Source organism: Lacerta agilis, chromosome 1 (assembly GCF_009819535.1).
Source record: "Lacerta agilis isolate rLacAgi1 chromosome 1, rLacAgi1.pri, whole genome shotgun sequence".
Lineage (NCBI taxonomy): Eukaryota > Metazoa > Chordata > Lepidosauria > Squamata > Lacertidae > Lacerta > Lacerta agilis.
In genome coordinates, this window is record NC_046312.1 from 54,834,104 (window position 1) to 54,848,813 (window position 14,710).

Sequence of the window (14,710 nt, forward strand, 5' to 3'; positions counted from 1 at the left end):
AAGCCAACACGCTATTTTGAGGTTGACAAATTAATAGTGAGACATTCATTCACACGGTCCCTCTTAATAAGAGGCCACCTGTTCAGAAGCCTCAGTGTGCTTGTAGTGACTTCCGATTATTACAGCGAGTGCGAGTGCCTGCTCCTGGCAGACTTTTGCCTGTGTTCCTAAAACGTCTTGCTCCACTTGGCATCAGCTGTTCTTCCTTAAAGGAAGGACTTCTCCTTGGTAGAGATACAAGGAAATTATTTTCATTTTTTGTATGTTGTGGCTGATGCTTTTCTCCTTCCCCACTGAGGGCAAAATTGGTCTTTGCCAGAAAGAAAAAATAAAAACATTCCATCCAACTACTTCTTTGCTCTTTTCTGGCAAGGGATTCTGGGTAAGGGTAAGGGTATTGTGAGGTCTCTTCTCCAAGCTTGGGACAAAGCTTAAACTGGACTGAGTCACTACCACCATGTACTCTGTACTCTGGATGCCAGAGCCAGAGGCCAAAAGCGGTGCAAAGAGACTTTTTTGTGCCTGTGGCCCTTCTTTAAAAGCCTAACAAATATACCAGTCCAGATGTACAGATGCACAGCCCTTATTTGCTAACTTGGAATTTTGAAATCAGAACTGGCATGCATTCCTTGGAAATGGCTGGAAAACAGCTGAAGTGCCATTTTGAATAGTTGGATACAAATCTGAGCCGCACATCTGGCAGGCCATTTTCAAGATTCTTCCAATATTCCATTTAAGTTTCATGATGGAACCATATTGGGTGTAGGTGAATCCCTGTTTCTCCATGCTCAGCAGGATATGCCATTATCCTCCCTCCTCTCCATCAGCCACCACCTTCCTCAAACTCTAGTAAGTCTCCCATTGATTTTAAAGCACTTTCTTCCAAGGCCACCAGCAGTTATGTGGCACATCCTGAGTTGGCTGTGAGCAATAAAAAGAGCAATTTACTTCTTAATTCTTTCCTTTCCAAATCTCTCTCTATGAGAAGCTGCAGCCAGTGTATGCGGCACTGCCTTTGACGTTTCAGGAGTCGCTGAAGCTCTGGGGCTCTGGGCTTGAGTGCCAACCCAGAGAAATGAGAGCCCCACTGAGATAGTAATTGGGGAGCAGAGACGGGTGATAATGAACATGCCACATGCTAAAGCCAGAAAGAGCTCCAATATATTCATGTGCATAAAAAACAGGTTTCTTGGTCACATGGAGAGCACTCCTCTAAAAATGGATGGATTACTATCCAGTGTCAATTTTGCATTATTTCATTCACAAGTCTGATCTGTTTCCACATTAATCTGCTATTACTACGGCCAGTCAAGCAGTAATAAATGAAACGACAATGTTGTTGCAGACTGTGCAATTTTATGGATGAACTGTGGAAAGACAACTTCTATCCTTAGTTTTAGCAGTCAGATTTTTGGCTTACCACTTGCTGGATGCAACAATGGAATGCAGTGGTCCAATGGAAGAACCTTTGCCAACCTGTTGTCCTTGAAATGTTTGAACTACAAATCCCATCAGCCCCAACACAGCTGTGCTGGCTGGAGCTGATGGGAGTTGAAGTCTGAAACATCTGGAGGACACACCTTAGCTTGGCTAAAGCTTGAAGTAACTGCATTGCAATGCTCAATGGAATTAGATTTCATCAGATCAAACTGTTTATACCTGTAGTGTTATTTTGCAGTTGCAATGACTTCTTTAATGCTCATAAAAGGAAAGTTAATAATATGCACGACGCTGTACAATAAGTGTATAAACTGTGGAATGATCTGATGATCAGGATTAATACTTTCTGCATGGAAAAATAACATTTACCCCCTCGCTGTTAGTCACAGAGGACAGAAACTGCTCTGATCCTGGTGCTCCACTCAATGGGTACAAGAAAATGATGGACGGTACTGCATTGATGAACGGCCGGTATGCAACAGTTGGAGCAGTCATTACATTCTTTTGCAATAACTCCTATATTCTTAGTGGCAATGAGCAAAGGACCTGCCAAGATAATGGAGAATGGTCAGGAAAACAGCCAATTTGCATTAAAGGTAATTTACAATCCCTTTTATGACAACTAAAATTTGTGGGTTTTTTTTACATTGGCTTAGTTTTATAGCTGAGACATATGAGATACAAGCTGCTTCCTGGCAAATATCAATACAAGGATTTTTTGGCGCCCATTGCAGAGGCAGGCAGTTTTTGCCAATCATCCTCCACTGCTCTCAGTGAAGTTAGAATCTACTCCAGCAGATGTGTATTTCTAGGTTTTTAAAATGCACTTATGCGCAAGAAATGACAAAAACTCATTTTCTGCAAAATGTTTGCACCAGAACCTAAAGGTGGGGCACTTTTGGTTTGTACTTGATGGCATTCAGTGGTCAACCATGGGGAGCTGCAGATAAGGAGGCTCCATGGCTCAGTTATCTTCTCATTCTCCAGTGACCCCACCAACATTTGCTTCCACTGACTGGTAGGGTTGTAGTGTCTTCCAGATCAACCTGGACCATTGTCTAGGGCCTGTTGGCATTTACTGTACAGGTATTTCTCTGTCTTCTGGCATTGACTCCTGTGCTGAAGTTTCACTTACCTGCCAGACTTCCCTCCAGGCTCATGCCTCTTGCTTTCCACCCTGCCATCTCTTTAACAGTGTGATCTTCATTATATCTACTCGGAATGAAGTCACATTTCAATCCCATTTATTTCAATGGGAACTGAGTGTAACTAGGCTGCAATCCTATACGCAGGGAGTAAGATCCATAGAGCTCAGTGGGATTTACTTCTCAATAAGCATTCAGCGGATTTCACAATTAGTCTGGATCCAAACTATTCTAACAAATAGTTATCTAAAGAAAGCCCTCCCAACTGCTATTGGACTACAGCTCCCATCATGCTTGATAATTTGCCATGGCTGATGGGAGTTGTAGTCAAGGAATATCTGGAGGGCCACCAGTTCCCCATCCGTGATCTAAAACTCAGGCTAGTTTACAGTATTTTAACATGTTGTTGTTGTTGTTTAGTTGTTTAGTCATGACCCCATGGACCAGAAAAATGCACGGCTAATCTTCTCTCTAAAAATAGCTGCTTTGAAAAGAAAATTCAGGTGCAGCTATTTTGTATACTGATTGCCTCTCATCTTGAGGCATTGCTATTAGGAAAAGGAAAGGATGGACAGGTATATGAAACATAACTTTTGACCATGGCAGAGCATTGTGAAACATTGTATTTTTCCCTCCTAGCTTGCAGAGAGCCAAAGATCTCTGACCTGGTGAGACAGAAAGTACTCCCAATGCAGGTTCAGTCAAGGTGAGATCACAGTGTCTTAACTACAGTGTTAACGAGCAATGTTGATACTTTTTTTAAAATAAGAATTTATTGGGTTTTTCAAAATCAAATTAAACAAAATACAAAAACACACAATACACACACTACACAAAAACACACCAACAAAAAACACAATTATTTAACAATCCTTCTCTTCTTTAAAATCCTAGGCCTGGGACTTCCTCATGTCCTCTCTTATGCGTTCATTTCTAATCTTCTTTAGTAACTTTGTAACATTGTAAAATCTTATTTCTTACATCTAATCTTGGTCTTACAATTATAACCAACATATCTTAAATCATACAACTTGTTCTTATCAAATAAAATATCATATTCCAAATCTTAACTTCTTATATCCTTTCTTCATTTAACTTAGTAAGGCTGTTGCCATTGTTCCTTCTGATTCCAACTTCAAAAATATTAAAACCAACACATTTTACCATAAACCTAAGTATTTCTTCCATTCTCAAAATCCGTTTTCCCCTCTGATATCGGAGTACCGTGGTCAGCATTTATAATATACCTCTTAATTCCCATTACCCCACCCCCTCCTCACCATCCTCCCCCTTCCCATTCCCATCTCCCACCAGACTCCCCCCCAACATTTTCCCAGTCCAGGTTCTTCTTCTTCCAGAATGTTGCAATTTCCTTCTTCCTCCAGAATGTTGCATTTTCCTTGATACATGATTACAGAGACATTGTCACAAAGTAACTTTTCTCCACTCTCCAGTTCTTGTTGCATTTCCCAGAATTGTTGTTCCAAAGCCTCTGAGCTGCCACCCCAGAAGCTCACTACACTGTCCCGATTACCAGCTTCCTACCTCTCACGTCCTGGAAGCCTCTCCTGTCCCTGTACTTGTGCCTCTTCTTCATCAGGTGAAATCTCTGGAATAAAGTTCTCTCTAACTATTTCCTTGAGTGGATCAATGAAACAGTTCTTCCAAGTAACTTAAATCTGAGTAAACTTGTCAATAACATTCTGTTGCAAAAGTTGTAATTCCAACTGTATTCTTTCCTGGATTGGGGTCATTGTTGAGTCTAGGGAGACTGTGGGAACGGAGCAGGCAGGAAGTGATAAAGTTTCAGTACTTTTCCATCTTCACTAACCGGACCATAACCGCCATTTCCCCCTTAGTCAGAGGGTTAACTTTCTGACTCTTTACTTCACCAACCATAAGAAGAAATAAATCAAGTTCTTGATCTTACCCCAAACAGGGTTTTCTTAAGTATCCAAAATCAGCGTAAAAATTTCAAGCAAGTCCTAAGTGGCTGCAGCTGCATTAACGTTACTTTGATCTTGCCGCTGTCAGAGAGAGACGGACTTCCTTCTTTTAAATCTCTCTCTGTAAGCCAAATTTCTTCACTTTTTAGAGCCAAATTAAACTCCGTACTTACAGAATTCTTCTTTTGAGTCCAAATTGAGGAAAAGTGGAGCGCTCAAAATCCGGTAGATCCCTCTGCTTCGTGTCCTTGGTTAGAGATGGCTTCTTCAGCGCCGTGCCAGAGCCTCGCTCGCTCAAGCCTCCCCTTTACAGGGGTTGCCTGAGAGCGGGGGTGACACGTCTGGCGCCCGCTAGAAACCCAGGACCACGGGACGCTCCTCCCGTGGGTTAACGGAGCCCGCAGCGCGGTTGCGGTAGCTCCTATCCCCAAGACCACCGGAGTTGCCTCGGAGCCGAGACAACTCCCGACTACACGGAATGGCGCTCACACCGGAAGTCCCGCAATGTTGATACTTTTTACCTATGTGCCCTAGCTTGTTTGGGCATCCTACCAAATGCTTTGCATGAACAACACTGATGTTCCAGAAATAATGGTTGCTAGTTGGATGGGGGTACACTGGGTATAGACATCCAAGCTGATGAAGTTACCCACAAGACAACACATAGGTAGAGATGGTCACAGATGTTGTATCAGTAAGCATTGTAACTAATAATGCAGCAGGTGAGACATCCCAGGACTTTCCTATGGATTGCTGATAGATCTATTGCAGCTTTGATAGTGAAACCTAAGAGATGAAATGGTGGGGAGGAAGGATCTTCCGAGATCCTACCTTTAATGATAAATTGACTGATTTCTTTTAAAGGTAAGCTCTGGACCATCTCACAGCTTTAAGCTTATAAAGGATCCTCACACACAACCTCCAGCACTTGAATGTCTGTCCCCACCCCGCTAGTGGGGGCATGGCCATACATTTTGTGGTCCTGTCCCTTTTTCTGCACTTTTAGATTGAGAAGCCATTTTGGAGTCCATGGCACTTTCTCAAAATTCCAAATGTGCCCACTCACCCAAAAAAGTTGGTGATCCCTTCTGGACACAGTCCAAAGAATTTTAGATCCACTTGCCACAATCTAGCCCAGTTAGGCATAATTAAACCCACTGCACATCCGTCTCTGAGCTGGATTCTGAGCAATGAAATCTATTGGCTACAAAGATGCAATTAATCACTTCGGTAGGGTTTAAGTAAGCACATGCACAGTTTATTTGAATTGTACCCATTAAACCAGGCCTGACCAAACTTGGCCCTCCAACTGTTTTGGGACTACAACTCCCATGATCCCTAGCTAACAGAACCAGTGGTCAGGGATGATGGGAATTGTAGTCCCAAAACAGCTGGAGAGCCACGTTTGGCCATGCCTGCATGAAACATTTGCTTATATGTGCCATAAAACACTGTGTTGACAGGTTTTGGGTGATATTCCTATGTTCTTTATGCATCGAAACAGAGAAACGCCTTTGCATCGGCTCTATTCGTCGACATTTAACAAGCAGAAGCTGGACATATATCCAACCAAAAAACCATTACTACCATTTGGAGAACTACCTCCAGGGTTCCAGCATCTTCACACACAGCTTCAGTACGATTGCATTTCTCCTTTCTATCGTCGTTTGGGAAGCAGCCGGAGAACCTGTCTGAAAACAGGGAAGTGGAGTGGGAGAGCTCCTTCATGCATCCCAAGTAAGAAGCCTCTGAAACATATAATACCTTAGAGAAAAACCAAGACAATAGCAGGAATAATAATTTTATCTCTCTTTAATGGCAGTCTGTGGAAAGGCAGAAAACACCACTGTTCCAAAAACATCCTCAACCAGATGGCCATGGCAAGCAGCCATCTATAGGAGGCCCAATGGGGTGAAGGTTCCCAGTCACAGAAAAGGGGCCTGGATACTGATTTGCAGTGGGGCCCTTCTAAACGAGCGCACAGTCATTGTGGCAGCCCACTGCGTCACCAATCTGGGGAAGGTCACTGTCCTCAAAGCAGCAGACATTAAAGTCATTCTCGGCAAGTTCTACAGAGATGATGATAGAGACGAGAAGACCATACAGAACTTACGGGTGAGTAAGGCTTTGAGGCGCCATGACACTGTGCATGTGCAAACAGGTGCAAAGGCCTACAATAAGTGACTGCTGCACATTCAGGGCTCCGTGTTGAGACAGAGAGACCATTTGGGGGCTGCAAGTGTAAGTACAGTCGTACTTTGGTTCTCGAACCCTTTGGTACTCGTATGTTTTGGCTCCCGAATGCTGAAAACCTGGAAGTAAGTGTTCTGGTTTCTGAACGCTTTTCGGAAGCCGAACGTCCGGCGCAGCTTCCACTTGAGTGTAGGAAGCTCCTGCAGCCAATGGGAAGCCACGCCTTGGTTTTCAAACAGTTTCGGGAGTTGAACGGACTTCCAGAATGTATTATATTCGAGAACCAAGGTACTTGCATGGTGGTAGATCCCACTAAAATCGCCCCCCCCCAGTTGTTTTAAGTACATGGCTATGATTAGCACGTCATTTGTATTTTTAAAATAATAATGTCTAAATCAAATTTACCAATGAAAGCTGTATGATTGTGTTTCATTATGTGTGTGTGTGTGTGTGTAGTACAACACAACATAACAGGATATATTTCTATTATACTCTATACCAGAATCTCTCACAATGTGATTATATTTCAGTTTCCTCATTAAATGTTTGGCATCTTAGATGAGATTGCTTTTTTAAAAAGTGCCAGCTAATACCAGTGCTAATTAGAAAATATATTTAGTAAGGCAGGCATCCAGTATACCCTTGGCTGTGTGCATCATTTCATTTGCTAACTGCATTTTGGAGGAAAAAAACAGTGAAAATCTGAAAGCTTAAAGCTGAATTTGTAAATTTGTTGTCCCTGGTCAGCTCTGCTGGAAGGTTCATCCAGCTGTCATTTGAATCAAGTAGGTTTACCAACTTGAAGTATTATAAGATAACATCTCAGGCAATTTCCTAGCCAGCTATTTGTTATCATATTTTTTTATTTTATTTATTATTATTATTATTATTATTATTATTATTATTATTATTATTATTATTATTATTTATACCCCACCCCTCTGGGTGGTTTCCAACAACCCATTTGTAAGCAGAGAGCCTATACATTGTTATGATCACTCTACTTGTTAGGATTGCCTGGTGTTACAAAATCCTCACCTTCATTTGCCAACGTTTTAAAGAAATTTTCTAGTTGGCATCAAGAACTTAAAAAAAAAAAAAGTCTGAAGGCTCTACACATTCTCTTCTAGTGACCCAGGCCAGACACTCGGGAGTTCTGCACTACAGAGTATTCTCTCTCCTTCTCCCTGGCCCTGGTCATTGCAGAAGCAGAGTTTCTGCACTTCCAATACTGTGATACCTCCTTCCCCTGCCAGTCTTTGAGAAGCACTCCACAGTGTATGTTTGCAAAGGATTCTGCCATTCAGCTGTGAAATGTATGCAGATCTGCCCAGTGTAAATGAGAGCCAGTTTGGTGTAGTGGTTAGGAGCGGCAGACTCGTAATCTGGGGAACCGGGTTCGTGTCTGCACTCCTCCACATGCAGCTGCTGGGTGACCTTGGGCTAGTCACACTTCTCTGAAGTCTCTCAGCCTCACTCACCTCACAGAGTGTTTGTTGTGGGGGAGGAAGGGAAAGGAGAATGTTAGCCGCTTTGAGACTCCTTCGGGTAGTAAAAAGCGGGATATCAAATCCAAACTCTTCTTCTTCTTCTTCTTCTTGCTACAAAATACTGAGTTCTAGCTACAGAAATTACAGTTTAAATGAAAACATGTGGACCTTCCCCAAATTAATTACTATTGGTGAATGAAGGATTGTTAGAACAATAGCCATTTGATTTCCTGTTCAATTGTGTGATCTACCATAAGATCTTTCTAAATAATGACAATGAGTCACCAGGAGCAATGGGACCACCTTACAATGACTAGAGACACCTCAGAATTTCCCAGTTGTCTATATTATGTTCCAACACATTTTTGGGAACTGACTGTTTTAACTGGCTTGGTGCTGCAATGTTTTTATCCTAATCATCTGTATGTTTTAACAGATCACACACAATATTCTATTAATATTTATATTTTTTAATGATTGCTTTTCTCGTTTGTTTTTTTAAAGCTCTTTCCATTTTAGCCTCCTTGAGTCCCTTGAGCCAGCCTAATAATAATAATAATAATAATAATAATAATAATAATAATAATTTCAAGTAAATGGTGAACTGAAAATGAAGCCGTTATAATTTGTTGACTACTTCTGGGTTCTTTCCTAGATTTCAGCCATCATAGTTCACCCTAACTATGATCCTATCTTGCTTGACTCTGACATTGCTCTCATTAAACTCCTGGACAAAGGGAAAATCAGCAGCCGTGTCCAGCCCATATGCCTGGCATCTATACGCGATATCGATCCGCCCGCGGACAACTTGCAGATAATGATCACTGGCTGGAAGATCCTGACAGATGTTGCCGATCCGAGCTATAAGAATGACACCCTCCGCATGGGGACTGTTCAGATGGTAGACTCCCTGCTGTGTGAGCAGCAGTATGAGGAAAACGGCATCCAGGTCAGCGTCACTGAGAGCATGTTTTGCGCCAGGCAGCACCCCACCGCCTTTTCCAACATCTGCCCTGCTGAGACTGGAGGCATAGCAGCTATAGCTTTGCCAGGAAAATTATCTCCAGAGTTAACCTGGCATCTCATGGGGTTAGTGAGCTGGGGCTACGATAAAACATGCAGCCTAGAACTCTATGCCGGCTACACCCGAGCCATCCCATTCAAAGACTGGATTGAGAAGAACATGAAATGAAACACTCCACCCCCACCCTCCCCTCCATTTTTTTTTAAAAAAATGTTAAATATATTCATTTCTCTCACAGTCTCTGATACTTTAGATTTGTCACTCCATTGATGGAACACCTGTGGAATAAAGGTGAAGCAGGGGTCTCAGCACTTTGATACAGTCTAGCTATCAAGCCAGACCACTTCATCTGTGCCAGATGGGTTGGCATGTCTCAGCTGCCCCCTTTTCTCCTGGTGGGAGGAGGGCGTGCATGGATGGTGGGTTGTTGTACCAAAAACATGATGACTAGAAGTAGCGGTCTTCAATCTATATTTAACCATCACCTGAATGAAACCATTAGAATTATTTTCATCCATAAAGGAGGTTGGAAAGAGATAATTAGGAGGTTGGATTAATTTGTTATGGTCACTAGAAGCTATCTATATTGCCGTATTCTATGTTGTATTCTTTGCCCTCCTGAGTACATTACACATTCAAATAAACAAAGGTTTCTTTTAAACCTGAAAACTAACACTTTACCATTTATTCCTCTGAGTCTGATCTATCAAAAATAGTTTTTTCTCTCTTTGGACAGGTACAACCAGAAAAATGTAGACCACTGAATCCTATCATTTTTCAAACCTTCTGTCTTGGTGGATCCCCTTCCTCACTGACTTGTTTAATGTGTCTGCAGTTGAACACCTACAGATAGAAGAGGATTCTGGCACAAGTTCCAGGACCCCCAGTCAGTTCATGAGGAGGATTGGCCATTGACCCACAAACACTGAGACTGATCCCTTGAGCACACTTTGAGGTTTGCACATTGCAGGGGAGGTCACTAGGGGTGGGCAAAGCATCTTTCAGGCAAGTTTCCCTGCTGATGCTATTGTTCTCAGCAGTGAACCCCTGAGAACCTCCAAGCAAGAATGCATTTTGAAAACCTTTGATCTAATCACTGAGTTATGGTCCTCCATACTCAGCATTCTAAGAGATTGGTCCATGTCATCGAAAGAATAATATGTGCCAACAAATACCAGGGTTCACTGTTCTGTGCTTCTAAAATAGACTCTGTTTAAGGTATTTAGTGCCTTACTAGCTCCTGAGGGCTAACCCTTGACTGTGCATGTTCCTGGGCATCTTATTTTCATTGTTGGGTTGACATTTCCTCTTCCAGTCATAGAAACTGCTCATTGACATCATTTTGCACTGATTCTCAGGAGACCCAAGCAGGTTACCCATTACTATAAGATTACACAATCCTGGTCGATAGAAAACAAAAATGTGCTTGGAAATCCTATTTTTAAAGTGTTTCTTATCTGAACATGGTCTGACACACTTGTGAAAGAAAAATTAGTAGTGGAAGTATCTTAAGGCATTAGTTTCAGGACAGCATATAAGTCTTTTGAAATAAAATAAACACACAAATAGATAGATAAATAGCATTCTCTTCCATTTCCATAGGCAAAAGCATTTTCAGAATCATGACCATTTTTAGCTTTTAATTACTTAATTTCCCCTCATCAATTACATGTTGTTCATATTTCAATTTACTGCACTTCCAAACAGAAAATTACTCCTGAAAAAGGAAGTTAATTGTTTACTATGGCATGCCTTTGCTTATCCAGGAGTCCCCTCCATTTATAAAATAAAGAGGGGGGATGTGTCTTTGTCTCCTTCACATACTTTCCACCATAGTGATTGTATTGTCTTCAAGCAAGTGACTCCCGAAGAGGAAAGCAAAACTGAGAGGCAGATGATCTTTGCTGTATAAATTCAAATAATAATAATAATAATAATAATAATAATAATAATAATAATAATAATGTGTCAAGGCTTCAGCACAGAATAGGTTCTTTCCAGTAGCTGAAGACATCTACCTCTCAAGTGATTCTCAATGGTCCACTGCAATTTGATGGCCTCGTTTGCTCTATGTTTACTCAGAAGCAAGTCTCTTTGGTTTGAATAGGAATTGCTTCCAAATAAGCATGTTCAGTGTTGAAACTTTGGCCAGCAATCCCCTGTGCACTTACTTGGGAGAAAGTCCTATTGAACTTGTGGGACTTACTGCCAGGTAAAAATGTACAGAATCTGGCTGTATGTTTCCTTTCCCCCTTTCTGGTTTCCCCTTTAAAAGGGTGTTAGTGAGTTATTGTTTTATTTTGCTGTCACTTGTCATTATTACAGCAATTATCAAGCAATAAAAATAGACTGCTGTCTTTTTGCTTTCTGTAGAAATCACTTTTATTTTAAGGCATATCAGTGGGCGCGGAGGTGGTCAGGTTGATAATATGCACAAGAAACAGAGGTGTGTTATCCCAATCACAGATAATGTGCAAATATGTATATATATTCGAAAAGTATATATATTGCAAAAGAAATTGCATCACTTGCACATATGTCTTCAAGCAGATGAGAAGCTCTCTCTTACTTGACACAGTTTAGTGTTGAACAGTCTCCTTGAAGGCTATGTCAAGTACTCTACTGTACTAGTATAATAACCCAACTCAGGAAAGTAAAAACTAGATAATATTGCTTAAAGCAGGCATAGAAGAAGAAGAAGAGTTTGGATTTGATATCCCGCTTTTCACTACCCGAAGGAGTCTCAAAGCGGCTAACATTCTCCTTTCCCTTCCTCCCCCACAACAAACACTCTGTGAGGTGAGTGGGGCTGAGAGACTTCAGAGAAGTGTGACTAGCCCAAGGTCACCCAGCAGCTGCATGTGGAGGAGTGGAGACGCGAACCCGGTTCCCCAGATTACGAGTCTACCGCTCTTAACCACTACACCACTACACCACACTGGCTCGGCATAGGCACACTCGGTCCTCCAGATGTTTTGGGACTACAATTCTCATAATCCCTGACCACTGGTCCTGTTAGCTAGGGATGATGGGAGTTGTAGTCCCAAAACATCTGGAGGGCCAGAGTTTGCCTATGCCTGGCTTAGAGGATGTACTTGTGGCAATAAGTTTCCAAATTCAGTCCCCAGTATATAGGGTTGCAGAGCTAGAAAAGATATCTCCCTGAGTCCTTGAATTATGGCAGCTTTCCTGGGTAGATGGACTAATGGATTAGATGATTCAATGTTCATTGTAGATGAATTAGTTGTCTAACTTAAGGCTCCTTTCGTGAGTTTCCCACCTCTCATCTTGTTCAATGGAAACTGAGGTGCATGGGCATTTCACCAGATGTTGGGCTACAAGTCTCATCATGCTTGACCATTGGCCATGCTGGCTGGGGCTGATGGCAGTCAGAGTCCAGCAACAAGAACTAGAGGGTCACAGATTAGCCAACCCCGAAGAAAGAGAATAGGATTTAATTATCTTCAATAATTGCATTGTAAGGGGAATTATCTTAGATCAACTCCTTCCTCTGCCATGCAGCTGTTAGAAGTACAGGTGCTGTGCCAAATGCACCTGATTAACTTAGTGTTGGATCAGGGTGTATTTCGAGAAAGGCTTCAAGTTAAACCCAAAGCAAGGGAAAAGCCAGTTTGTATTACAAAAACCATGATAGAAGTCTAGATCCTCTTAAGAGAAGTGCTGAGATTGATACCAGAGTTTGACAAGGGAAAAAAGAATTGTGCCATTTGAACAAAGTGTAGAGAGAGCTGCTTCATACCCTTTGCTGATCTGCACAATTTGATTTGATTCTTGAGAGTCTTTTGCTGGCTCATAGAACAAAATCTTTCAATGAAAGCAGGCTTTGATGTAGAAACTAGTATTCCACAGAGAGTGCATTTGAAGTGTCTAAAAGGCATGCTAAGGTTATTCCTGCTGCAAATCTAGCATCTCGCTATTCATATATATATATAATATTTAACCGTACCTTTTAAGATAGGATTTGGGGCCTTACTACTAGATGACCCTTGGGGTCCCTTCCAACTCTACAATTCTATTATTTTCTGTTATACAAATATGCATGAAACAGAATCTGAATTGTCATTATAAAAAATTTGGGAGGTTTTCAGGAGGAGCATGGGTTGGAGTAGAGAAATGAGACGCTTCATCTCTTTCCTATGTACAGCTGCCCTACTCTAAATTATTCCCCAAATTGTGTTTCCATCAATAAGTTTCCAAAAGCCCCCTTGTCCTTTCCAAATTGTCTCTCCCCCCCCCCCCAGTTCCTGCTCATAAAAAATTAGGTTTTTTTAAAAGTCATTTTAGTTTTATACAGCCTCTGCCAGAGGAAGGGTGAGGAGGGCTGGCTCAGTGGAAAAGACGACCTGAGTCCTGTATCTTTTATAGTTGGGTAGAAGATGGAATTTCAGTTTGCCATGCAAGCTATACGACACGGTTCTGAGAAAAGCTGAAAGGTCTTATCTTGCATATATTCAAGGTTAAACTAAAAGAGGGGGGAAACCCTGTAAAATTTAAGAACATTTGCTTTAGAATAGGATAGTATTGAGATACATAGACCAACAGTCTGACTCAGAATAAGCCACCTTCATATGTTCCCAGGCACGATTGTTGATAGTTATAGTCACTCTGAATAGAATCTGTGAACTGGCAATTCTCGCCCCGAGACAGCAGAAGTCATAACAAAGTGAGCAAGAGCAGAGTGCCATTTCTTTATCGCTGAATGAATGCACCGCTCCCAAACATCTAAAACTAACTCTTGGATCTCTCTATTATTTGATCTTGTTTCACACTTCCTTTTTTGGAGATTGATGAGCTGCATCACCTCCTAATGAAATTTTAAGACTGCAACCTTATGCCCACTTAACCTTAGTACAGGGGAGCACCATATCTTTTGAGAAGACATGTATAGAATTGTTGTTGTTGTTCAGTTGTGTCCGACTCTTCGTGACCCCATGGACCAGAGCACGCCAGGCACGCCTATCCTTCACTGCCTCCCGCAGTTTGGCCAAACTCATGTTAGTAGCTTCGAGAATACTGTCCAACCATCTCATCCAGCACATGTAAATGAGAGATAAAACTGATATTTTAGTGTAAGGGCAATGATGACTGGTTAAGTTTTGTGGCCAGTACCGTGACCAAGGCTAGTATTATTATTATTTTAAATAAGAAATACCATTTCCATCTACACTGGTTGGTCATGTCCACAGAATAGAAGATGGCAGGACCTCCAAGGATATGTTCAACAGGGAGCTGGCTTCAGGTACTCTGCGTTATAAAGCTGTCTGCAAACATGACATGAAGGTTGGCAACATCAACCCTGCCATGTGATCATTCCTTGCAGACAACCATAATGCCTGGAGACAGTCAGGTTGTGTATCCATAGCAGTGACCAGAGGAGGGATGACCGCTGGGAGGAGCTTGAAATGCCTTGGTGCATCTACAGCAGCACAACCAGACGCCTTCATCTGACCC

General features: G+C 41.9%; 1 protein-coding gene across 2 annotated transcripts in view; it reads left to right on the forward strand.

Annotated features, from left to right (window-relative positions):
* PAMR1 (peptidase domain containing associated with muscle regeneration 1) overlaps window positions 1-9,748 on the forward strand; it is a 50,295-nt gene extending 40,547 nt beyond the window's left edge. For both annotated transcript variants that reach the window (XM_033149788.1, XM_033149796.1), the window contains exons 8-12: window positions 1,824-2,036; window positions 3,225-3,291; window positions 6,036-6,268; window positions 6,354-6,646; window positions 8,870-9,748. In XM_033149788.1, coding sequence (XP_033005679.1) covers window positions 1,824-2,036; window positions 3,225-3,291; window positions 6,036-6,268; window positions 6,354-6,646; window positions 8,870-9,406 — 1,343 coding nt within the window. In that variant the 3' untranslated portion in view covers window positions 9,407-9,748. The remainder of the gene's footprint in view (window positions 1-1,823; window positions 2,037-3,224; window positions 3,292-6,035; window positions 6,269-6,353; window positions 6,647-8,869) is intronic.
* The last annotated feature ends 4,962 nt before the right edge of the window (window positions 9,749-14,710 follow it).